Genomic DNA, 25,699 nt, shown 5'->3' with positions numbered 1-25,699 from the left:
AACTTCAAGTTATATAAATATATATCAAACTGTCTGGGGCGCAAAAACAGTCCTTCAAATATGAACTACCATATAATGGAATGGTGTTTTCACAAGCTGGATGATCATTACAGCGTCTCTGACACTCATGAAAGCTTTGCCAACCATGGAGAAAGAAACAAGGCCAGCTGATTTAATTTCAAATGTTTATTATCTTTGGGTGAATGTCCGGTCAGATCTATCACTTTCCAGCACACAGAAGAGAGTGCTACTTCAAAACAGATTAGTCAAGAGAAATACAAAAAAGTCCTCAGTGACTGTCCAACAACTTTGCCCAATAACAAAGAACAGCCTGAATTCCCAATTAAGAGCCTGCAGTAAGAACTCACAGAAGGATGCACAAGACATGCTTTCAACTGGTGATTAGGCATCAATGATTAGGCATCACCTTCACTAAACCAACATCTGACACCGTTTCAAGATCTGTTTAATACTAAATACCCTGAACATCTTCAGTTGGTAAACTGAAATCCAACAGCCCCTTGAAATTTGAACAATTTTAAAGTGAAAAATTAAGTGCACTTAATGCAATCCTCTTAACTGATCACAAAATCTAATGAGCAGAACATTTATTACTTGCAACCATGCCTCAACCAGATAAAACCAATCTGACTTGCAGAACAGCAACTGTCAAAAAGTGGTAAGAGTTTAATACATAACCAAAAATTAAACTGGCTTCATATACCCTTGCAAACATCTTGTAGACTTTCAAAAATATTCTTCACCACTGCTATTAATTATAACATGTCAACAAATATGAGAAACTGACTGAGAAAACAGTGAAATGGACCACACACAAATGAGTACTAAAAGCAGGAAAAAAAAATATTTTATCTGATTTTTCTGCTACTGTCATTCTCAAACCAGACAGAAATCTGTTTTTTTGTTGTTGTTGTTGTTTTTTTTTTAAAGTTTACCATATTCCCTAGGATATGTTTTGGTTCTTTCTTAATAGTAGCACTTCACATAAAACAACGTATGTCCAGAAGCAAAGTAAACTTTCCCAAAGTAAAAAACAATCACCTCCGCCACCACCACAAGCACAAGCACTTGCCTTTGAGTTGTGTGGAGAGGTTTCAAAGGTATTTCCCTGATACTAAATCTGATAACATTTGAGATAAATGAAGCAAATCAGCATTTGAATACTTATGAAGATAGGCTTCAGTGCTGAAACTTTGTTTTCAACTTTTACCTTGCTGGCAGGGTGGGCAGAGCAAGGAGGAGGATGGGAAGGGGGCTTTGAGTTGCCCTGCATGACCACAGGTGATCAGTTAGCGCTGCTGACACAGCCACCACCCATCACCTGACTCATACGCTCTTGGTCCCTGCTATCCACGACAGCTGTAATGTTATAAATACGATTTCAATATTGCTGTTTTATTTCATATCTTCAGGTTAGGAGCAGGCACATGCTCACCTACGAGCAATCCTTCAGCTGGTGATAACTCTTCACATTACAATGCCTGTGCCTTTACCTGCAAATTAAGCAGTCCTGGAAAGCGTTCCCAGGCCGGAGCCCCATTGTCTCGCAGCCGCGCCAGGGCCGGGGCTGGGACGAGCTAGCGCACACCCGACCGGCCTCCCAGCCCGTGCAGGAGGCAGGCGTGCCCTGTGCCCACCTGCCGCCAGCTCCTGGGCCAGGGCGGAGGCGCCCAACGCGCACAGACCGTGCTGTGCCCGCTGGCTGCGGCGCACCGGTACAGCCGCAAGCAGGTTTAATTTCTAGCATACATACAGGCAGTGACTGCTACTTGCAATCATATATTTATACATCAACTGTGATTACACACGTGTAAACAAACATTAGGCATACAGTATTTCAAGGAACAATGCACACCCCAATGTTCTCATATAAGTATCATGTTTTCTATACACTGTTCAAACAAACTGCACTCCAAAGTTTTAACTATTCTTGGCATTAGTGCGCGCTTAGGATGTGAACTTTGTTTGCAACTCAAATGCAACAACAAAATAACTGTTCAGAAGTAAGAACTTTATTTTACCAGAAGTTCTACAGTCCGAGTCGGAAGATCACTGAAAAGCTTATGAAATGTTACAATTGTATTGGATACCCTCAACAGTGTTTTTACATTCTCTGGGACTGTGAAGATCAAGACCCTGTATTTCAAGTACTCATTAAAAAAAAGCTTCAGATCTTTGGGCAATAACAAGCAGAGTTAAAAATAAATAAATCCCTTACATATCTTAAGATCATCTTTTAAAACCAAAGGCATGTATCAGGGTTTTCTGGATACACTTCCATTCCTGCCCAGGCGAGGTCAAAGCTGACTTTTCAACCTACATACAGGACAAGCTTTGATCACATACTCTGCTATATTCCATTCTTTCTCAAAACAAAGCAGCAAACTCCCTCACATACCACCTGCACACACGTACGTGGACACACACACACACACACACACACACACACACACTCTAAAACATGTCTGTTCTTCTGGCCTTATTCTTCGGCTCACAGATAGGGGCTTTTTTGTAGTTTCCTACTTTCTTTCCATCGTGGACTAGTAGCACAAGGAGGGTATCCCTCCACGATGCTCTTCCCTCAGAGAGGAAATTAAAAAGTCCGCTCTTTCTGATGATCACTTGTTCCTCTTCCAGAGGAGAGAAAAAATTGTATAGTAGGATAAAGCTTGAACTCACTTAAATTTCTACAAAGCTGGGTTATGATACACCCTGAAGCAACCAGTGCCCCCTAAATTCACTACATACATTAGTTTAATTAACGGTATTTTAAAATACTTCCAGGAGCAGGAGAGCTTTGACCATAGCTTCATCCTTATCTACGGGTCAAAACACAGACAATGTTTGCTGAAGTAGACCCAAACATTGGAAGCAAACTGGGCAGAGCCGCTGTGTATCTGTCACGTGCAGCGAACAGAGTCCTCTCCTGGACGAGGCTACGCTTCGCCTTCTGGCAGGAAGCCTCCTCCTCACGCCCAGCAGAACAGCCCGAGGTTTTGCAAGTCGTGACTAAGCAAACACGAGCGCAAGAGGAGAGGCGCAGCAGCGGTGAGCAGGTGAGGGTACCGCGCCTCGGACTGACTCAATGCTCGCTCATTTCTATTACTCAGTAGGACCAGTAATTAAGGACCAGTAATTAAGAGTGTCCTGTAACAGGGCCCTGCCCCGGAGCTGCACACACCGGTGCCCGCAGGTCAGCTAGCCGAGGGGCAGAGAAGCGGCTGCACGCGTTACGCTCCGCGCACGGGGGCTCCTGCACTACGGATAGGGGCTCGGGCCATCCGGTTTTTGGACGCAGCAGAATTAAAAGTGGCAAGCAGATGTGTCGTGGCGTATCTGCCTGATAAGAAGTGTGTGTTTCCCGGTAGAGAGAGGAATTCAACGTTTTCCTTTAAAGCACTGCATGAGAGCATTTCCTCAGAAGCTCCCTGGTGAGTAATAACCAGTGCTGTAGACGCAAACATTTCACAAAAAGAGGTACTAAAGCTCAGATCAATGTGTTTCAAGTATTTTCCCTAGAGTCTCTGCAATGGTCAATAGTTAAAACTCCTATGCATATAGAATATTCTAAACACCATTTTTTGACCAAGTATTATGAAAGTTCTGGTATCTTCTTTCTTTAAATTCTGAGGACACTGCTAGCTATAATAATAAAAGACACCGCAACTTCTAACCCATTCAACCATTCAAATCAGTGCCTGAGTCAAGGTGATAGAGAAGAGAATGGAGAGGGAGATTTGCTCTCACTATCACCGCCTAATGCTCAGACTTTTGTACTTTGGCTTTGTTCTTACAATTTTCTACATACGAAGGCTGCAGTTGACAGGAGCAACAAGCTGAAACCACCACCCGCTCCCATTAGATTCGGTTTCCCCTTCCTGTGTGTGCTGGGTAACACCACGAGTGGAGCCCAACTCTTTGTTGACCCCAAGTTTGAGGAGATGGGGAATTAGGCTGAGGGGAGCAAAGCCCAGTCTGGAGAACGTACACGTTGTATCTGCTTTGTCATCTTCATTTTGGTACACATGCTCCTTCCAAGGATGCAGTAATCACCTTTATGCGTTAACTGGGATTTGGGCCTGAGAGGACGGGAAAGGCACAGGGGTGCTTTGGAAGGGGGGCAGTGTTTGTTTCAGGAGCATCTCACCTGGTAGTGAGCCAGCCAGCCTGCCTCTAACTCACCGCAATGGTCTACTGCCAGCTCAAGAACTGCTTGCTTATTTATCTTCTTCACTCCTGTGACCCATATCTATGAAAGCAGAAGTAACAGCACAGTTGGTCATGACTAAAAAATAATTCTCTGAATATAAGAACAAAAAACTCCATGACCTGCAGAACGGCACAGAAAAACAGCCCGCAGTGGCATAAACAGTGCATTACTCTTTACTCAGAAGTAAGTACTCTCCCAAAAAGACTTTTTCCGAACTGAAAGTCTACAGTAATCAGATTTGGGGGTCAGCACTGCACGCACTGTCCACCTATGCACCACAGCCATGATGTCATGTCCAGGAAATGGGGAACAGAAGAGAATTTGGGAAGTACTGTGCAACAAGCTGCATTGTGAATGAGCAACCTTGTTTGTCCCATGTCAGATATTCTCTTAATAGCTCTTCCACCTCTTCTCTCTTTCCCTCCTATTCACTTAAAAAAAATGTAGCCTTTGATAAAGATTTTTACCTGTTTTAATACAAAAAATATTGCCATTTAAATATATAAACTAGGACTAGGAAGCTTTGTTATAGTTAAAACTATACCTTTTATAAACCAATATGAAGAGATTGATTAAGTTTGAGAAGTTCGCTTCCCAATTAGGACAGCAAACATGAGAAAGGAAGTTGATGGTTATCTTCTCTAATGGGTGCATTGACATATGAGGACACATTATAAACAACTAAAGATATGGCTGAAATTAAGACAATGTAAAAAAGTTAAAAATGGATTAACAAGAGCATGACTAATTTAAGTAATTTAGCTAGAGAAATTATTTCCTAAGCATACATGAATTCAAGCCACTTTTCAGGAGGAAGAACAGTAGTTACTACTTTTAGTTAAGGGAAATGAAGTCACTGCTCAAAAAAGGCTAAAGGCACACCTGAATTAATATAATTGTTAAAATAATCAGTTTTAGCAATTTTATTGCTAGCAAATCAAGGAGACTAGGTGAAGTTATATAATCTTTGCTTAGAGGCAGACTACTTGTTAAACAGTTAACAACTGACTGCTAGTTTTTAAAGTTTAATTTATTCAACTGCAGAGCTGCGCCAGCATTCATTTGTCTTTGTGATCTCTAGTTCAGACCAGCAGCATTTGGATCCGTGTTTTGCTTTCGGTGTGTAGACTGGTGAACTATGCATTTAGTCCCGAGGCAGCCAGAATGCACTGGTAGCTATACGTATTACAAAAACGCTGTTAATAGGCAAGGCACGTTTTTTCTGTAATGAAATAGGCTCATCTTTCTCATGCAGTAAAAGACCTGAATAAAAAAAAAATGTAAGCATGAAATATAGTGATATTGTGATTTTTAGTTTTGTATAAATAAATTTTCACACATACTGAGGGCAGAAGGGGTTTTTCGGGAGGGGAGAAGGGGGTTGTTTTTAACTATATTAATTGGTCGTAGAGAACTCCTTAGGAATTTATGAGATCCTATATATATATATGTATATATATATATATATATATATAGAGAGAGAGAGAGAGAGAGAGAGAGAGAGAGAGAGAGAGACAAATTTGCTGGACAAAGCTAAGAGGTTAGCTCAGTCACTTGTTCCTAAAATGGTACTTGACACTGACTAGACTAAGAAACACTCATTAAAATATTCAGCACTCATTATCCAAAACAAAGGCTGGACTTTGTGTTCTGCCAGGCATTCTGGATGCAAAATGCAGCTCAACTGCACTGAACAAAAGCCACATTCAGAATCAATGTATTGCAGAAGATTTGTAATAAGGTCAGTCATTCATCATATCAGAGCAGGACCTTGTCCCAGGAAAACACAGATGTGTGTTTTGGAAAAAAACAGAAAAAGAAGGGAGCAGAGGCCAGGGCACTTCAAAATTTCCTAGCCAACTTGTGAAGCAATCGAGCAGCTTTACTCACTCTTCTGTGGTGTTTACAATGCAATGCTGTTCTTATCAACATACAATTGATGTTTGGAGCTTGTGTGTGGAAAGAAAGCATACCCTGAGTGCCTGCACAAAACCACACACGGTCTGGGAAACAGAGGAGCCATGCATGTAGACACAGAACTGAATAATCGAGACATCACTGGAATAATCGAGACATGGTGGGACAGCCCATATGACTGGAGTGCTGGCATGGATGGATGGATGGATGGATGGATGGAAGCTCTTCAGAATTGAAAGGCAGGGCAGACAAGGACGGAGGCTGCCCTCTGTATGAAGGAGCTAGTCTGCAGGAGCCCCAGTTTGCAAACTGGGGCTGTAGCCAATACGCTCAAGGGGAAAGCCCCACTTCAGAGAGACCTAGCCAAGCCAGAGAAATAAGCCAACAGGAACCTCATGAAATTCAGCATAGACAAATGCAAAGTCCTTGCCCCTGGGATGGACTAAACCCCTGCAACAGCACAGACCGGGGAGCAGCTCTGCTGAGTGGGACCTGCAGGGGAGCAAACCATAGGCTAGACATGAGTCAGCCAGTGTGCTCTGGCAGCGGTGGTGGCTAACTGTACACAGGGCTGTACCAACAGAGGCATAGCCGGTGAGTTTAAAAGAAGTATGCCCCCTTTCTGAAATAAGAAGATGATCTTCACAAAGTCCACCTCTGTTTTGGTATTTGGTTTGCTTTTAGATGATTGCAGTGGTTACACAGAGTGAAAAGGGGGTGGGGGCAAAACAGTGAGGAACTGCTGCAGAGATATCAAAATCCAACTACATACAGAATTATTGTTTCATTTAATAAACCACCATTTCAGCACACACTGGGAGTTTCAAAACAACAGTATATAACCTTAAACATATCATGTAATGTTATCTGGCCAACACACAATTTTGTATTACAGTTGTGTATGTTAAACTTAGAAAACTCTGCCTGTAAAATGTGGTAACAGCTACAGAAAAAATGTAACTGCTGGTAAGCAACTTATGGCACTTCGTTAAAAAAAGCGCTAAATTGGTCAGCAGAAGAAAAGACAAGCTGAAGTTGCTAGGAACCAACAGTGCTAACAGGTGAGCAAAAGAAATCCCTCTTATATTTTCTGTCCTCCCCTCTCCATGCTTGTTCAAAGCTAACTAAAAGCAGTTCTCAGCACTTGCTCAAAGGAGCCCCAAAGCCCAGGAAACGCACACCCGCTCCCTGCCCCCGCAAAACACACTACCCTTGCCCTACATTGGGACCAAAGCCATCGGCAAGTACGGGGGTGCAGCCATCATACGTTCAGAGATGCCACCATGAAGATTCTACAAGTTCTACGAAGAACTGAAGAAAATCATCTGGAAATTTCCTAAAAAATGTTCAGGTAGCGGCTAGTGTGCATTAACCGGATAAACCGTTCTGTTTGTTGAAGACTTAAAAGACAGACTGTGTTAGATCAACAAATCAAAAATAAGGAGGGTGGCTACACTGAAGTTTATGTGGCAAGCAGAAAGCATGGTGCAAAAGGAAAAAAAACAAAAAACACTTCCCGGAATTACTGTGCAACCCAGCTAGCACCACACCTTCCTGCTGAATACCACCTAGGACACAAGAGTGGTCTCCCAAAGGAAAGGCATTCTCACAGGTTCAAGCAGAAGATGTAGAGGGGAGAACCAGTCTAACATACATGTATAGCACTCTACTTAGTCAAAGTCTATTTACAAACTCCTCTGGGCTCTTTCCTCTTCAGTAAGTTTGGCAGGGAACACTAATGAGCGTGCAGAGCCCTCATTTAAAAACTTGCTCTCTCTGCATGCAAGATCTCCAATAAATAACTTGCACAATTCACAAGCAATCATCAGGAAAGCTCAGTTAAAGAACACATATGAACATTTTGTCTAACTCCTAGGGTTTTGCATGAAACCCCACACACAATCAGGGTCATGAAGAAAGTTTTTAGTTGAAGTTGTATTTTGCAGGCCATGACTGACAAAAGTATTCATCTCTGAACAGGAATGAATGAGGAAAGCAACGTATTGCAGAAGACAAATCAATTTTTAACATTCAGAATGAGAAAATATGCAGTATTTACCCTGTCTGGTCATTTACGAAAAACAATACCATAGATGAATTTGCTAATGGAAGATAGAGGGATTAATGAAGATGCATGCTCTCAAATGAAGACTACTTAAGCACAATATACTTTTCCAAGGAAGAGATCGAATAGCTTTTCGGATCCCCTAGTCAAACCTATGTGGATATCAATTCACAAAAGTTTTAACACATCCCAAACAGAAAAAAGCCAGACTTAGAGGACCTCAAGTGACCAAGTTATACTATATTTGATCAAGCCTAATCACAGTTACCACCAAAGACTGCCCATCACCACCACTATGCATTCTCAGTCCCTCCCTCCCATCTGATCTATCGCTTATACAGCCGGAGTTAATTCTGATCAGCAGGCAAATTTGGCAGAAAACTAGCCCAACAAAAAGGCGATTCATTTGCTGTCAGTTCAGTCCACTGAGCTAACGAGGCTTGTTGCTTATGATGGCTACTTCTGATGGAAGGGAAGGGAAGGGAAGCAGTCAGGTCAGACTGAATCACGTGTAACACGATACCACACTGGCATGCTTTCATATTCCTGCTTCTTGATAGAAAGCTGCAGTACATGCATTCTTACAGGAAATAAGAAGGAAGAAATTGGTTTTAAAAGTCTGCTGAATACAAAATACACAGGCATTTTGTAAATAGGTGAGCTTCACTTAATTAAAAATCTACAATCCCAATCCAGTGCTGCAGCAGGGAATCAGGAGAAGGAAGAGGCTGCAGCTACAGCAGAGACACATTCTCCGGTGGTGGCTCGCAGATCCACAGCAATAGTTCCTAATTCAAATTAGGAGTCTGGAGTCCAGGCCTGTCTAATCCCTGCTAACTCTGGGCATGCTTTCTAATACAGGCTGAGAGACAACAAAAGTAGTCCCAAGCCTGTGCAGGGAAAAGTAGATTGCGAGGCACAAGTCATAGCCAATTTCATCAAGAGAGGTTTAGCTACCAGCGAAAGCTGGAAAACCACTGGCCTAGAGAGAGAGACTACCACACGACAGCATCGAAGCAGGCATCATGCAGAGATATTCATTCTCTGTTCGAGGTATTTTCATAGCAAAAACCAAAGTTTCTTGATACCTAGTCAAACTGCTACAGTCAGACCAAAGTTAAAGCAGCTGACAGAACAAGCTAGGAGAAAACAGTATTAGACAGTAAATATACACCTTCCTATTATGTAACAAGTAGCTGACATTGGATGGAAGATGACTGAAACAGGAAAAAAGAGTCACAGTGTAACAAGTAGGTTGCCAAAGATGCAAGGCAGCAAAATAGTGAAAAGCACTGACAAATTAACATCAACCTGTGAGTCTCCAAGTTTCTGCAGCACCTTTGTGTTGTGTCATTTTGCACATCTCTAAGGAAGCAGTACCACGGCTTTGTAGCCTCAATTTCCATGAGGTCAAGATTATGACATAGACAGCTCATGTCTGTGCCTTACACATACAGAGATTTCTGCAAGTTCTCTCTGATGCTGGAACCTGAGGCATGAAAGCATGCCTTCTTTGTCCCAACTGAATTACGGATCTAAGAAAAGATCCCCTTTTATACACCATTCCAGGAGCAGCACAGAACTTAAACCTCTTGTGAAAAGCACACTGACCACTGCCTCTAAGACAACATAAAGGACACATACTGGAACCAGCAATCAGGCATGGAAAATCTAAAGGCCAAGAGCTTAAGCTGACATCATGCACCAACCCATAACAGCAGACTGGAGAAGCTTATTCTCAAAGCCTTTCATTCATAACTCAGTATTTAAGAACTAGAAAGTCTACCTGTCTTAAACATGCAATTCCATTTGTTCTCTTGCTTTACATAAACTTTTACTTCCTTCAACACAAAGAGCCAGATTTTATTTCTTATAGTCACTTAAGAATCTTGACAGAAGAGGTGAGATGACGTGTTTGCAAGATGCTTGCTGCAAGCCACACTGCTTGGCACACATCAGCAAGGCTCAGTAGATGACCACCTACCTGCTGCTGCAAGCCCACTGTTCATTGAGATGGCAACACAAACAAACAAAAGCCCCACACACCACACAATCCACAGCAACACACCCAAAGAAAACAGAGTTTGAGAGAGGGGAAATTACATCTCCAAAAGCCAACATTTTTCACTTGAAAAAAGTTTACAAAATCACTCTCAAAACACAGTTTCAACACAGTATCTCACAGGGCTTGGCAAGAAAGGGAGTGGGAGTAACTCAGTCTATGAACAAGAACGGAGGCCTGCAGGACCCTTCAGCCAAACACTGTCAGCAAGAAGCAGAAGCTTTCTACAAAAATTAATGCTTTTTATGTAGAATTATCAGGAATACTGCATGATGAACTAATCCTCATTAATGTGAAGGGAAGAATGCTTTAGTCTGATGTAACATGTAGCAGTCAGAAAACAAGAACAATATCCTGACATCCTGCAATTAGAAAAACTGAAAGTGCGTCAAGAAAAAATAAGGCAGCACACTGATAAGCAAACACATGACTTACATGAATGCCAAAGCAAGCAGAATTTTTAGTAAAAAAAGCAAGTAAAACAAAAGCAAAACATAAGTAGGTTAGGCAGATCATACTCTGATTAATCCACATAGAGACTGGCCTAAAATTCCTACCTAATTCAGTAAATCACACAGTTCTTCCATCCTTCCCAGCAATGTAAGGCTATCAAAACAAGTTTTAAAAAAACTAAAGACTCAAAGCCATCCTTACAATAAAAGCAGTTCAAGAAGGTATAAAACAAGGCAGAAGTCAGGGCTGCAGTCCCTCCTTCCCAAACCTAGGCCCACATGTCCTTGTGGCAGTCCCAGTTCTCATCCGATTCCTCAACAAACCTGGGGAATTTAATCAGCAGAAAGCATCTTAAAGAAAAAAAGCACACAACACTAGGACTCATTTTCAGCTAGTCTGATCCCCTGATCTGACTTACCGCCGGTCAGATAACCACCAATACAACACCTGGGCAGGAGCGCATGGCTGGAACAGACAGGCAAAGAACAAGCCTGATGCCAACCAGTTTAAGCTGCTGTGGAAGTCACACTCTAAATTCAGTAACATCCCAACCCTTTGATAAATATCAGGATACTGAGAGCTGAACACACCAAAACCAGCAAGTGCTAAAGTGCAGGCTTCCACAGAAAGGCGAACAATGACATACAGTGCTTTTGTAATATGCTCTTGTGCTATCAAACACTATTCGCACATGTATTCTAGCTTATAGAGTTACACTAGTTTGAGAACCCTAATGTCATGGCTCCAAATGCTTCAATTTTGGTGCTTGAAATATATATATCCTAAGATACTAAAAATACGATCACAATGTTTAATGATGTCCATTACCAGTGACAGACTACTGAGGAGAAAGGGGAGAAATGATTTCAACATTCACATTCACGTTCTTCTACCATATTAAGTTTACTAAATGAGTGAATGGCTTTGTTTCTTATACAAGTTGCAAGAATCTGAAACAAGAGATCTTCATTTGCAGGGCCTGGAAAAGCGAGAGCAAGCAGCACATGCTTTTGTGCTCGAGTCAGCTAACTGCTAACAGCGAGGTGGAGAAAGTGTTCATTGGTTAAGTACACTGAACTAGGTCTTCAATAATTTCTCAGTAGCATGAAATAAAGCAAAAGGAGTGCAGTTACAAGCAATTCAAGACTGAACTGACCAGACTTAGACTACACAATAACACAATAGATTAAAGGTAAACTTTTATAGTGCTAGCAAGACAAGAGAACAAATTCTTGCTAAACCAATTCAAACAACAACAGTAAATCAGTTGAAACACTTACTGAAGTCACAACTGAAATCTTTCTTAAAATTTGCAACAATTCCAACACAAATTCTTATCCATACTACAAATCCTGAAGAATACATGCACAAAAAGGTAAGTGGCAGTTCAAATCCCCTGAGCTTACTAAAGGTAGTGCGGCATGATGTTTGAGCATATTTCTTTCACAGGTTGGGGAAAAAAAAGTTGCCGCACAAAGTATAGGCAGTAACTCTCATTCATCAAGACTTCAATAAAGCTACGACACAGCACAGAGAAGACTACTCTCAGATGAGCAGCAGGTTATAATCACAGCCAGGGGAAGCTTGTCAGGGAAGAGAACCACCTGTGGGATTCTCCCCCTGCTGATACGCTCACCAGTGTCTAATGAGAACTTTTTCCAATAGGTTATGTTTCATACCAAGTCTCTTACCACCCACTACCATTAGAAGAGGATTACTACCAGAATTGCAGCCAAAAACTAATACAAGGCCCAGCCAAAGAGGAGGCGACAATACATTAGAAGTCCACCTGCCCAATACAACTATAAGGTGTAGAGGTAGGGCATTACTAAGGGAGAGCCCAGCAGGCAGGACCCATTCTATTTAATGCATTTATCTAATAAATCCTTGCTCAAAACGCAAGTTCTGGTGAATCACCATTAAGAACACTGCCAAGACACAGGTGTGTCAAGATATTTGCTGAGACTAGGCTATCACACAATGGAAAATAAAAATGCAAAGTTTTATTTACTCACAAGGAAAGAAAATGAAAAGTGCCTCCAAAGGCCAAAGCTGCAGGATTAGACACAATTCACCCAAAATTCTACCAGAATTTTCATAGGAATTTTCTGCATTATTTTTCTTATTTCTTACCTGACCAAGACTAACTTTTTTCTAAGGACATCAGAAATGAGGAATAAAACACTAAGTGACAAGTCTTGATGAGACGGAACCGAAGCTAACAGATAGCTAGCTACTACCAAAAAGAAGGCGTTCCTCCCTCCCATCCCACCACATGCCTCCACAGCTTATGTGAGGCAACTGTAGGACTTGTGACTGCACAAGTCACAAGTTAGTAAGCAAATTCAACCCTAACTAGAACAACAGAAAGCTAACCAGTCCCAAATTGTGAATTCTTTTTAATCGTTTTTGGCTAAACTGTATCCATTAACCTGGATCTCAGAAGAGGACGAGCTCAAACAGTAGGGAGGGATCACACAGGTGGAGACAAGGTAGGGTAGAGGGAGCAGAACCATTCATCCTCCCCACTTAGGCAGTAATGAAATGTTAATTCAGCTCCTTTGTATCAGAAAAATCACATCTTAAGAGCTATCACTTTTGTCATAGTTCGTGAAACCTCTCCTAACTATAGGGAAAGACATGCTATTCATGCAGTAACTTGATGAGTTTCAGGAAGAGGCTTCCACAGGTTTATACAGGTAACTGTTCCTCCACAGTGCCTAGACTGGCTATGCCTGTTCAAATGTATTTTGGACTGTTAAACAATAAAGCTTCCTACAGAGTACCACTAAAATGGATTATAGTGATGTACATCTTAAGTATGTCTTTTTTACATTTTAATTTCTGGTGTTCCAGTATGAAAAAATGAAAAGCAATTAAAAAAAGAGCCCTGGATACTTAGCACTTTGAGCATTTTGAAATCCACCAACCACTACTATGCATGGCTCCAGCAGCCTTGGGAAAGGGAGAAGCATCACTGTCCTATGGATTTGAAGCTGTCTTCACTTTTCAAACACCAGTAATACACTCAGAGATCCTCAGGCATAACTTAACTACTTAAGTTGCTCCCTCACTACAGGGCATAGCTTTTCAGGTGCTAAGCTTCTCAATTTGCCACTCCCTATTCTCCTAAATCAGCTTTCATACCCAGATGCACAGAAGTTTATGACTTCCTCAAGCACCCATCTACTGATCTACTTGTGTGACAGCCTTAGCACTAAGGCTACATTTAAAAAAAACCACCACCTCAAACCAAAAAGCACAATCATAAAAAAAACCAAAAAAGCAGAAAAAAGCACATACACACAAAACCACAGAAGTTAGTTCAGTAACGCTGGTTCAGGAAGGGCCCAAGACACACAGGAGGGAGCAAGACCTCCCTCTCAGTCCCAGAAAGCCATGGCATTCACACCAGCTGCTCCAGAAGCCATAGCCTAACACTAACAGCATTGACTCCACCTGCTAAACACAAGCAGTGCAAATGCACTGCACTAAACCCTTAGCTAACTGTCACATTCACCACGCAGCTCACATGTGAAGCAAAATTAAAATCGAATGGCTGAAGTGAAGCCTGCACCACCCACAGCAGCACCTGACCCCCCTGCACTGCTCAGGAGGGAGCTCCACAGTGTACAGCCGGACCAATAAGTCCAAATTTCAGCTTATTTTAATAAACTGGGCTAAAAACCTCCATCCATTTGGGAGCTAGTCAACTATCCCTGATGTAAAAGGCAGCAAACAATTTAAATGTCTGATTTTAATCTGCTGCTGTGTAAAATTCAAAGCCCCAAAAGGTAATACAGATTTTTTGGGAAGAGGTGAGTTGCCTTCCCCAGAGCAGCTACATCCTGGACATGGGAAAGCTCCAACTGTGCTCCAAGGAGCACAGCGGCTCTCGCACTGCAGGGCTCAGCTCAGCAGACAACTCCACGACCGAACGATGCCACTTCCTCTTCTCCTCCTGGTCAGAGGCCCTGCTCTCGTGCAGGACAGCAGCTGAGTGCACCCTCCTTTTTCCCCAGGAGAGTTTGCAGAACCTCTCCCTTAAAAGGAGCAGCCAGCTATCATAATGACTCAAGCCAGCTTCATTTTCAGACACCTGCATTGTCTCCATCACTGATGGCCTCAGTCTGACCTCTTCCTTCCCATTACAAAACCCGGCGCTTCCCTTCCACACGGAGGCATGTGGAGACTGTCTTCCTCCAGCAATTTCACAGCAGATTTCCAGCGATCCCCACATTCAACTGCCAAGTGAGTCCAGCTCTGCCGCACGGATGACTGAGTGACAGCACTTCGGGAACTTGTCAGCTTACCTTGTTCCAGACAGCAGACTTCCTCCACGCCACACGGCCCGCAGCAATGCGGCCCAAGTCTGGGAGCTGATCCTGAACAGCTGGTAACTCTTGCGGCTTTTGAGCCAGATGTTGGCTATTACAGAACTAGAAGATCTGCTGGCCTGTTCTGTTGTGAACTCTACAAATCTGTATTACACAAGGAAGCATGCGTGTAAACATGAAAACATGGAAGGGCAAAAGAGATACTTCTTAATTCACAAGGGGAGATACACTAACCAAATGCACATCTGGGCCAGAAAACAGCTTCCTACACTGACTAAAAGCAAACTCTGAGGAGAATAAGATACAGGCAGACATCTGGTAACGTTACAATTGTATTGCCTCCTAGCTTCCAGGCACTGCAGGGGCCTGGTTTCCATTTTATAATGAAAAGTCAATCTTATTCATGTTCTTTCAGATCTTTTTCAACACAACAGAATCAGGATCTGACGACTGCAAAACTTTGGTCTTCATGATATGCTGGCTAGAATACCTTAGTTATCACTAGCTGGCCATGGGGAAAACAAAATCTGCCAAGAATTTTTTGGGGGAAAAAGTAAATGGTCATTGCTAAAGTTTGTTCAAATAAACAAAAGAGTGAGTGATATTTCTCTACTTTCATTTAGCAGAAGAAATGAAGCAAAATTTCACACAGACATACTAAAAGGAAGGAAGGAAAAGTTCACATTCTCACTATTTTATTATCTTTTCTGGTGAAGCTCAGCAATGTCTCTACTGTAACTTCTCAATGATTAAAAGTTAATATTTTTATTGATTTTATTTCAAAAGTTGATGAAAAATTAAATAAGTTGCTTCCCTCCATGGTGTTAACAAGAGCTGAAATTCTATTTCTTATCAGAGAAACTGGATAAATAGCGTGAGGAAGAGAACTGCAAGCAGAGCACAAAGAACCACAACAAAAATCCTTTGGCTCTCCTCATCTCAAGGTATCCCAAAAAATGTCTTCCTTACTGTTAGTTTATCTTCCAAACCATTTCACTCCTGAAAGATAGATTAAAAAACACTTTTTCATCCTCCAAAAACCTTAAACACAACCACAGTCCTCCCCCCATGGGAGCAGGGGAACAGAAGAGAAAAGCGTAACTTGAATTGTGATGATTATCTTATATGCACATAAGACACCAAGTTGTGTTCTCATGATCTCATGTCCAGCCTCCCTGGAAAGAGGCAAGAAGCTGAGTTCTTCCTCAGCTACACCAGTCACCAGATAGACAGCTGATGAGGAGGTCATGCAAGGCTTCCTTCTACTGAACCTTATTTCTATTCGTTACGCCCTTCCAAAATCCTGTCATGTAATGCAGTATAAATAATCTACATAAAGGCATTTTAAAAGAGTAAGTTTGAACTGTTTTCAATTTAAAACAAACACATAAAAGCACAGATTATATTAACATACTTCCAGCCTCAAGAGAGGATTATGCAAATTGGAAACTGCCAAAGAAAAAAAATGGCAGCATGATCCTGCACAATTCTGTTATTCTGTAGCAGATAAAAAGCAAATAAAAAGAAGAAAACCTATCTTGAGTTGACAGGACACCAATAAAACACCACTAGTCCATGCAGTTAAGCAAAAAAATGAGATACCGTAACTTAACTGCAAAGCACAACACTTAATGGAGATCTTCCACGTATCCTGCTAGTGTTCTCAGAATGCAGAGACTTCTTTTGACTATGCAGAGATCCTAATTCCTAAAAATCAGGCTTCTCATAAATACCTCCTGTGCACTGGCAGGATGTATATAAGGTTAAAAGAATGGAGGAAGGAAAAAATGCACATTTACAATTATACACACCGAGTTTGTTGCTCAGTCAAGACATTCCCCAGAAGACATGGAGAGATTTTTATAATAGATTTCAAGAAGAATCAAGTTTTGTGAGTTGTTTAAAAACAGGTAGATTCTGGGCCTGCCTAATTTAACTATATCTTTTTCTTAAAATAAGTTACTAGTAAATTGCTGCTTTTTTGCACAAAATCTCTTTCATGAGTTTTTTTTTCTGCCTTCCTTTTGCAAGGGGAAAAGAAAAGACAGAGAGAGAGGGCCAAGAGAGAGTTCAAGTGCTTCGACATTAGAACTCAGCAGTTATGGGAAAAGTTGGCATGACAGTGGGCTAAGTACTTTTGAAAGCTGTATTTCTAATCCCAGCTGAAGGTAAAACCCCTTGCAGACTCCAATAATGAAATGGCTCACATGCCAAGTTGAGTTGAGCACACCAGCAGTAAAACCACATTCCTTTCTCCTGGTGCGCGAGTCGGAGAAGTCACTCAGCTTGCCATTCACATTCTTACCGAGCTTAATGGTAAACAACCAAGTGTTTACAAAATTACACTTCATTTCTTTAAAAAATGGACAGAGCTGCCTAGCAGCATTTCTTTCATTGCTATAGCAAAACCCTCTTATTCAATATAATTAAGGCAAACATTTAAGGGGAAGTAGTACTGAAAGCAAAAGAAACGTTTGAAAATTAGTGAGATTTTCTCTGTTCACTGACACTGAAATTTACAGTGCTATGAATAAATCAAGCTACTGCTGCACACTGATGTTACATCTATGACTTTTTATTGACCTAGGCTGTTACAGTAATCCAACCCTCACTGCTATTAAGTGCTGGAGATTTCCATCTCTCTCAGAAAAGCCCCAGTTTATATGCCACACATTTTAATTAAGCAAGAGGTGTTAGCCCTATATAATCCTGCGGGACTAAAAGGGATTGTTAATTTAGCCCAGCTCCGTTGAAATCAGCTTTAACCTTACGAGTTAACTGCCAAACAGGCCGCATCCACGTCAGATCCTGTGATACTAGTTACGTAGCTGCCACAGCAGCTGCCGTGTTTCAGCTTTGTGCTGCATTCCCCACGAGCATGGCATGAGCACCCAGTCCCACCAGTTCTGCCATGGACACTTGGATCATAGCCCATGTGTGGGGACAGCCTGTGCTGCATGGTGGCCTGTGTTTGGTTTAGAAAGGATAAATATTATACCCTGTTGAACCACCATTATCTGGAGATGCAGTTCCAGCCCTCGAGCTGCCCTTCTGCACTCCTTCCTTCCTTAACATCCTAAGATAATAATTTTCTTCCCTTCCGAAAGCTAAGCTCATTTGGCACTCTCATCCTGGAAAGAAAGAAAAGAAAGAAAATTCCTATTAGAAATTCATGAAACATGCAACTCCCCAAAAGCTGTGCCCATGAGATCAAGACGACTGCTCTCCCAGAGGAAAAGTTTTCAGTTGTACAGCAAGAGCCTCAACAGATTTGGGGCTCCCAGTCTGCATTCACTTCCCAGGTAAAGGCATCTGTGCTGAAACTGATGAAAACGTTGAGCTTGCTTTCACCATTACACAGTGCCCTCCAACGGCCAGCCCATAACATGAATCTGGAAAACACTGAACCAAAAGAGGTGCTTATCACCCTTTCCCCCAAAACAGCATTTAGGTGACAATGAATCCAAAGACCAAACTATGTACAGCACAGTCCCTCACCTGCACTCCTGAGACCATCTACTCCATTTACAAGGGGGCAGGGGAAGAGGAGAGATGTAGCTACCTTTGAATATAAACACACACATATATATAAGAATAAAATTATTCCAGTGCCTAAGACCCATATCTTAATGCAAACTACCTTAAACATATTTACATTAATTTTACATTAAAGCTAGAACTTACTTAGTATCAGTAACAATAGTAAGCATATGCTAATAAATAAAGTGTTTAAAATCCACTGACTTTTGTAACAATCTAAAATCCACTGACTGCATCAAACACAACCTATTAATTTTGTTACCATGCCACAACAAGTGCATATGAAAGCCCTTATATTTATGAAATGCTTCCTTATCTGAACTTTTTAACCATCATTTAAAATTTTATGTGCTATCTCTGGGAAGCCAATGCATTTAGAAACTATAAAACCAATTCAGACTTTTTTCCCCATTTAAAAAGTCAATAAAAATTGTTAGTAGTCTTAACCGTTTACTACTAGGACACTGTCACTGCTGTGACCAAAAGAGGTCCCCCACATGCTCCGATGAAAAACTACCCTTTTATAGAACCAGACTATTCAGAGGAGAAACAAAAGCCCGCTATTTTTAAAGAACCTGTGCTCACAGTGTGGTTAACTAAAGGTGTCTTTCAGGACCTCAAGCTTTCATCCCACTGATCTCTACATGAAAGCCTTCTGCCTCCTGTAAAGGATGCTTTAAGCCTGAGCTGTGGGAGCTGGAAGAGGTGCTGGGGGAAGGCCGAACGCTGGGCACTATTTTCCATAGCACAGTTCAGATCCAGCAGCACTCAACAGCGAGCCGCTACAATGCGGAAGCTGCTTCTCTCGCGCTTCAGCTGCAGCGATGTCTTGGTGCCATTTTCAAACACGGTCATTCAGGCAGTGCTCCTCCGTGCCAGAGCGCCCAGCCCTCTTCCTCCCCTCCCCGGCTGCCCTTCCAGCACTCCACAGTTGTTTAAGGAGCTGAGCGGGGGGGCAGGTCAAACAAGGGATACAGCTGAAAATTAATGTCTAAGGCTGCAGGCATTTCAGGGGCCCAGCAAGCACAGCCTGGCCCCAGAGACAGCTGGAGCAATGCAGCTGCAGTGTACAGGCTGGATGAGCAGCAAAAGGGTCTTCAGACAGTTTTAGCATCAAAGGCAATCTATCAGGAAATGTTATCTTAAATCTCATTACAACCATCGAGAACATAGGCATTTTCCACACACACACTATTCACCATGTTTATTTCACAAATTTATGGCTTGCTTAAAACGCAAAGTAGAGAAATCCAACACTTAAATCCACTGCGTCACCACTTTGTCACTGAGTCAAGTGGGGAAGAGATTTGCAGCTCTTTCCTCAGTAATAACTAAAGTTCACTGGTAACCAGTGTGATAACATATTCCTTTCGAAGCCTTCTAAGCCCTGTCTCATGGATAGTATTGAAACACACACAGATGAATTTCATTAACGCGACATTCGAAGCATGGGAAGAGATACCCTCAAGAGATCATTCCAGAGTAACAAAACCATCAAGAACATGTAAACATAAGACACAAAAGCCAGCTTCCCATATGCCTCATTCTGAAATAGTTTACACAAGAGTTTCCCTTGTATCGCAGCCATATTCATTGCTTACCTCACGGCCTAACTGTCCTCCATCATCACTTCATTTTGGCAAGTTTTATTTGTATTCTCTTCCCTGATATTAGTCTGCCTGTACTTTAAAGATACTCGTCCCATATGCAGGCAATATTTCCATCATATCTGAAAACTGTTTTTTACTTGCACGTGCTAAAATCATGTCTTAATAAAAAACAGAGTACCTCAGAGGCTCCTGAGGTCTTGAAATCCTTCAGGATTTCTCTCTCACACACACAATTATTTGCTCAGTACAGTGCACAAGAAGTAAGATGAAAAAAAAAGAGATGAAGCAGCAGTGACTATATCCTGAACTATTTATCACAAGGCTTATTCAGCTGTTTCTCAGGCCACATAAACATGAGCTCCTTTTTGACAGTTTCCAATGCATCACCAGAAAAAAAAAAAACCTCAAGAGGGAGCTTTTAATTTCTGTTTATGCCATCATAAGTCATGGAAGTTAATCAGAACTTTAAAAGAGAAGAATGTTGGAATTGTAGAGAGAGCAGTTTACATTTAAACATTTTCTTGGCCTATATTTAAAGATCTATAAACACATGAGAGAGAGAGAGAGAGAGAGAGACAGACAGACACACACAACTACTCTTTCACACGTACAGAAGTTGTAATGAAAAGTTATTCTTTCCTCAAAGTTCTTTTTCTAAAGATATTTTATTTACTCAACTAAAGAAGACACAAGAAACTGCAGAAGTTTTTGCTTCTATTCAAGCTTTTTGGGAAGGGGGAAGGAAAAACTTGTGAAAAACTTTAATATTGTTTGGGCTTGACTCTCAAGAAATCCAAACTGAAACGAGAGGTGCGCTTCATTGAGAGACAAATTATTTCTTTAGTGTTGAAGAAAATGCTTAAGTACCACTTTAACAGAATTACCAGGGAAGGGCAGGAATATGTGGCCATTTATCAGCTTTATTTTTCTTTACAACCACCAAGCTCCAAAACTATATAGGGGTCAAAAACCCTCCCAGAAAGTCACAACAGACTTCTTTCTTAAGAGAAAAAGAAAATGCTAAAAAATTAAGTTCAGGAGATTAATCTGTTTACTACCAGAATTAATGGTCCTAATGTTTTCCATGGTTCAGAAAGTCCCCAAACAGCTGAATGCTATAAATTGGGAAAAACTACTTATAGCACTTGGACTGCTGCTTCTAGTTTTGCTGCCTTTCTCTCAGCTTCCCAGGCCAGCAGTGCAGACCTCTCATTCTTATCAACAGGAACACTTAAACGGCAATCTCACAACCAACTATAGATACGCAACGTACATTAAAATAAAATGCTCTACACGTGAACAGAAACAAACATTGTCAGCTACTAAGATACAGAATTTTTAAAGGTACCAGTATTTCAACCTTGCATCAGAGCATCTAGGCTTGCAGTAGACTATGTGAGTAGTATTTGTAGGACGTGCATTTGATTTATTGTGAACCTTCATTAATCTGTTTTTAATCTTCATTAATCTAAGTTGTTCATAATTCATATTTACAAAGACACAGATTTATGAAGATGCCAGGAAAAAAGCTAGCCTGTGAGTGGCTAAGTGCAAGGGCTGACTCTGTGACTAAGTCCCCGAACTGCTGAGTGCCTTACTGCCTATCAGAGTGTTTGAACAAAATATAAACAGATGTCCATATAGGAGATGCCCACAGAGAATTGTAGCTATTTACAGAGATTAACGTAGGCACAAGCCCTGCAAACACTTAAGCATATGCTTAAAGACACGAGGTAGTCCTACTGACATGTGCATCTACTGTATAACTAGAGAATAAACCTATACTTAATTATTTGTAAAAGATACTGCTATTTTGACAGAAAGCCATTAAGCAAGTGTAGCTTACATTTACGTAAGTATTTTCCAATTGGCAAATGGTAAAACACATAGTCAAAAAAAAGAAAGCCCTACCTAAAACACAAAACGCCAAGTATACAACAGAACTGGAAACCATATTTCAAAGTGAGGTAGGAATAGAGAAAAAAAAACTGATAGCCTAAATACATCTGCATACATGGTTCGGCCTCTCAAGACGAGCAAGGATTTTGTTTCTCAAACCAAGAAGCCAAAGTCAAGTCCAAGCCAATACTAATGGGAAGTTACTATCTCCAAAACCCAACATACAACAAAACTGCCTAACCACGTGTACATCTAAAGAGTGGCTGAGAAAGGCACATCTTTATATCACACCTTTAGATGTGATAAAGCTTCCTTACAGCCACTGTCCCCAGAGAGGATCTTCTCCTTCAGTGTCTTCCTTTGCTCATACACTTGCCAAAGACTTGACAACAATTTAGACCTTTGGGGTGTTGAAACTACAGTCTATCAGACTGCACAATACTGCTTACAATGCTACTTCGGAGCAGGTTGCCCAGAGAGGTTATGGAGTCTCCATCCTTGGAGATGCTCAAAACCCACCTAGACATGGCCCTGGGCAGCCTGCTCTGGCTGATCCTGCTGGAGCAGGGGCGCTGGACCAGATGATCGATCTCTAAAGTCCCTTCCAACCTCAACCATTCTGTGATATTCTTCTCCATGCATTTCCCCCCTCTTTTCCTCTCCCCTTCTTTCCCCCTATTTCCATCTGAGGTCTCTATTGTCATATTTTTAGATTATCACTGTTCTATTTTGCAGAATGCCCAGCACAGTCACGATCTATAGCAGTACAAAAAAAACAAGAGTCAATCTGCTATAAAATTATTGTTCCTAGCAGGTAGGATGACTCTTGCAGTCATCAGTGTGTTTGTGATGTGGGACCACTGTGGGACATTGCAGAGAGACTGAACATATGCTTTTCTAAGTAGTTATTTTTCAAACAGCTTGGTTTTATCCTGGAAGGAGAGAGTGAGATGCCTCTTCTCACATGAAATGCCGTATCCTCAGCGCTGTTTAGCAAGCTAGGTCTCTAGCAGCAACTTGAAGTTTGAGGCATTATCACAGTAACTGTTGCTCTCATTGTAAAAAAGGATTCCTTCCATCTCAGAGACCCAAGGTATAGAGCGGTGTGCAAAGTGTGCATGGCCAAAGGCTGCGTATCTCTGTTCAGAGGATTTTTCAGGGTTTTTTTCCTCTTCTCTAACATTCTACCCAAGTGGCAGCACATGTCAAGGAAGAAGGCAAGGACAAAAGGCATCAGTGAGCACACGTACAACAAAAGCAGCAGCCAGAATGAATGTTGTTTTCAACCACCAATTCTGGACACAGCGAGATTCTTCCCAGGTTTCCTTTTTCCTGACAGGTAACACTTGCTAATGTATTCAAAAACGTGCCCACAACCATGCCCACAACCTCCATGAACTGGCTTCAGCATTTCAGGATGCCGTATTGACGCAGCAAGCCCAGCTGCCCTAGTTGTTTCTCCAGCTCATAAAAGCCCTCCAGCACTGCCGTAACAGACAGGATCATCACAGCTCGCACAGCAATAGGCTCCTGGTTATCGGAGCGATCGGGCAGCACCAGGAGCACTCTGATGGTGGGAGTCCAGCAAACAAGGAAACGAGCCAGAGGAATTGTTCCTGGGGATTCCTGCAGTCACGACTGCTGCGAGGTAGACTTGTTCCCACATGAAGGTTTGTGAAAACAAACAGGGGAGGAAAGAGATTCTATTCTAATTTTGCATTCATGATCTCAAGCGCCCAAGCCTTTGTAACGCATTCGCTTCTCCCCTTCCTTCACATACATACAGCTTTCAGGGCTGTATAAACCAGCAAATTCTGAGCAAACCACCCCCTCCCTTCACAAAAACACCCACCCAAGCAGAAGAACCTCCTTTCCAATTAGAGTTAAATGGTACAGTCACCTAGATTTGATGCAGCTTAAGTACAATAGGTAATAAAATAGCCTGCCAGCTTTTCTAGGCAGAATTTCTTCATGCCATAGTTTTTTCCACAGCACAAAAAAACTGGCAGATACCCCATCACGTTTAGTCCATAAATCTGGCCATAATATTATTATCATTATTCATTTTTTGAAAATGTAACCTTGGCAAGCAACATGCCTGATACTAATAACAATAAAGCCAACATACTGAGATCACAAGACAGTAACTGCTTATCCCTTTCTGATGGTTTGCTGTACTGCCTACTAAGAAAAAGGAGTACCTCACCAAGATAATGAAAGAAAAAGGCTATTAACTGCAATATTTGACATTCTTTCAAGATAAAGTGGACTGCTTTGCTTGTGTATTCTTGATTTGTTAGCACTGCCCACAGCTCTGCACAAGACAGCAGCTGATAAAGCGGGAATACGGCGATTAGCTATCGTGAGCCCTACCTGGTTTATCAGGCTCCATCTGCATTAAGCACCAGGCTGCGTCTGACACTCGTTCCCAGACACGAGGGGAGGAACGAGCGGCAGGTCGCAGCACACCCCGGGCCTCGAGGAGGGTCCCGAGGCAGCAGCTCTTCCCTACGGCATCTCCCCCCGCAGCCGCGGTCTTTGTTCCGCCACGTCTGCAGCCCGCCGCCCTCGCTGCGCGTTCGGGGGGTAACGCGGGCGTTTGCAGGATGAAACGGGCAAACAAAGCCCAGGAAACGCCGCGCCGCGGGGACGGCACCGAGGGCAGAGCCTGCCGCGCTCCGCGGCACAGCGGGCGCACCAGGGCGGCGCGCGCGGAGGCCCGTGAGGAGCACCGAGGGCTCGTCGGGTTGCACAAGCCCGGGAACGCCGCCCGCGCGGAGCCCTCGGGCAAACAGCCGCCGGCCCGCTCCGGCCGCCGGCGCAAACAGCAGCCAGGGACCCGCGCGCAGAGAAGGCGCCGCTGCAGGGGCCGCCGCGCCGCGCCGAGCTCCCCGCGCACCCGCGAGCTCCGGCCTCGCCGCCGCCCGCGCCCCGCCCCTCACCGCGGCCGCGCGGCAGGCACCGCGCACCTGCGGCCGGGCATCCCCCGCGGCGCACGGGGCAGCAGCGCCGCGCCGGGGGCGAAGGGCACGGCCCCGCCCGCCGCCCCGCCGCACGCGCCGTACACCCGCCTTGCACGCGCACCTAGACACACGGCCGTGCACGCGCCACCCCCCCCCACAGGCCGCCCCCCCCACGCCCACCCCCCCGCCCGCGGCGGCCCGGCTCACCTCGTCCTCCGAGAGGCCGTAGACGGGCTCCACCGCCGCGGTCGCCATGGAGCCGCGGGACCGCTCCCCGCCCGGGGGCGCCGCCGACGCGGCCGCCCGAGCACCGAGACCCCGCTGCTGCTGCTGCTGCTGCTGCTGTGGCCGCCGGGGGAAGGCGGCGGCGGCCCGGAGCCCTGCGCCGGCGGGAGGAGACCGGGGAGGAGGCGGCGGCGCCGCTCGGAGCCGCTCACACCGCCCGCGACCGCGGAAGCGCGCCCTGCCCCGGCATCGCGGAGCCCCGCGGCGGCAGCCCACCGGGGCGGGAGCGCCGCGCACACCCAATCGCCGCCGCGGTTGTTGGGGGCGGAAAGAGCCCGGCGGGGCGGGGCGGGGCCGCTGCCCGCCCTCCGCCTTGCGGCGCCCGCGGCGGCGGGGG

The 25,699-nt window shown here is 43.4% G+C and overlaps 1 protein-coding gene across 1 annotated transcript in view; it reads right to left on the bottom strand.

Moving 5' to 3' along the window:
• The window catches only part of LOC135324877 (E3 ubiquitin-protein ligase NEDD4-like), a 197,431-nt gene extending 171,732 nt beyond the window's left edge, over nt 1–25,699 (bottom strand). The window contains exon 1 of the mRNA XM_064501903.1: nt 25,285–25,699. Coding sequence (XP_064357973.1) covers nt 25,285–25,332 — 48 coding nt within the window. The 5' untranslated portion in view covers nt 25,333–25,699. The remainder of the gene's footprint in view (nt 1–25,284) is intronic.

Source organism: Dromaius novaehollandiae, chromosome Z (genome assembly GCF_036370855.1).
Source record: "Dromaius novaehollandiae isolate bDroNov1 chromosome Z, bDroNov1.hap1, whole genome shotgun sequence".
Taxonomy (NCBI): Eukaryota; Metazoa; Chordata; class Aves; order Casuariiformes; family Dromaiidae; genus Dromaius; species Dromaius novaehollandiae.
Note: the sequence above shows the minus strand (reverse complement) of the source record. Positions and strands in the feature narration are given on the sequence as shown.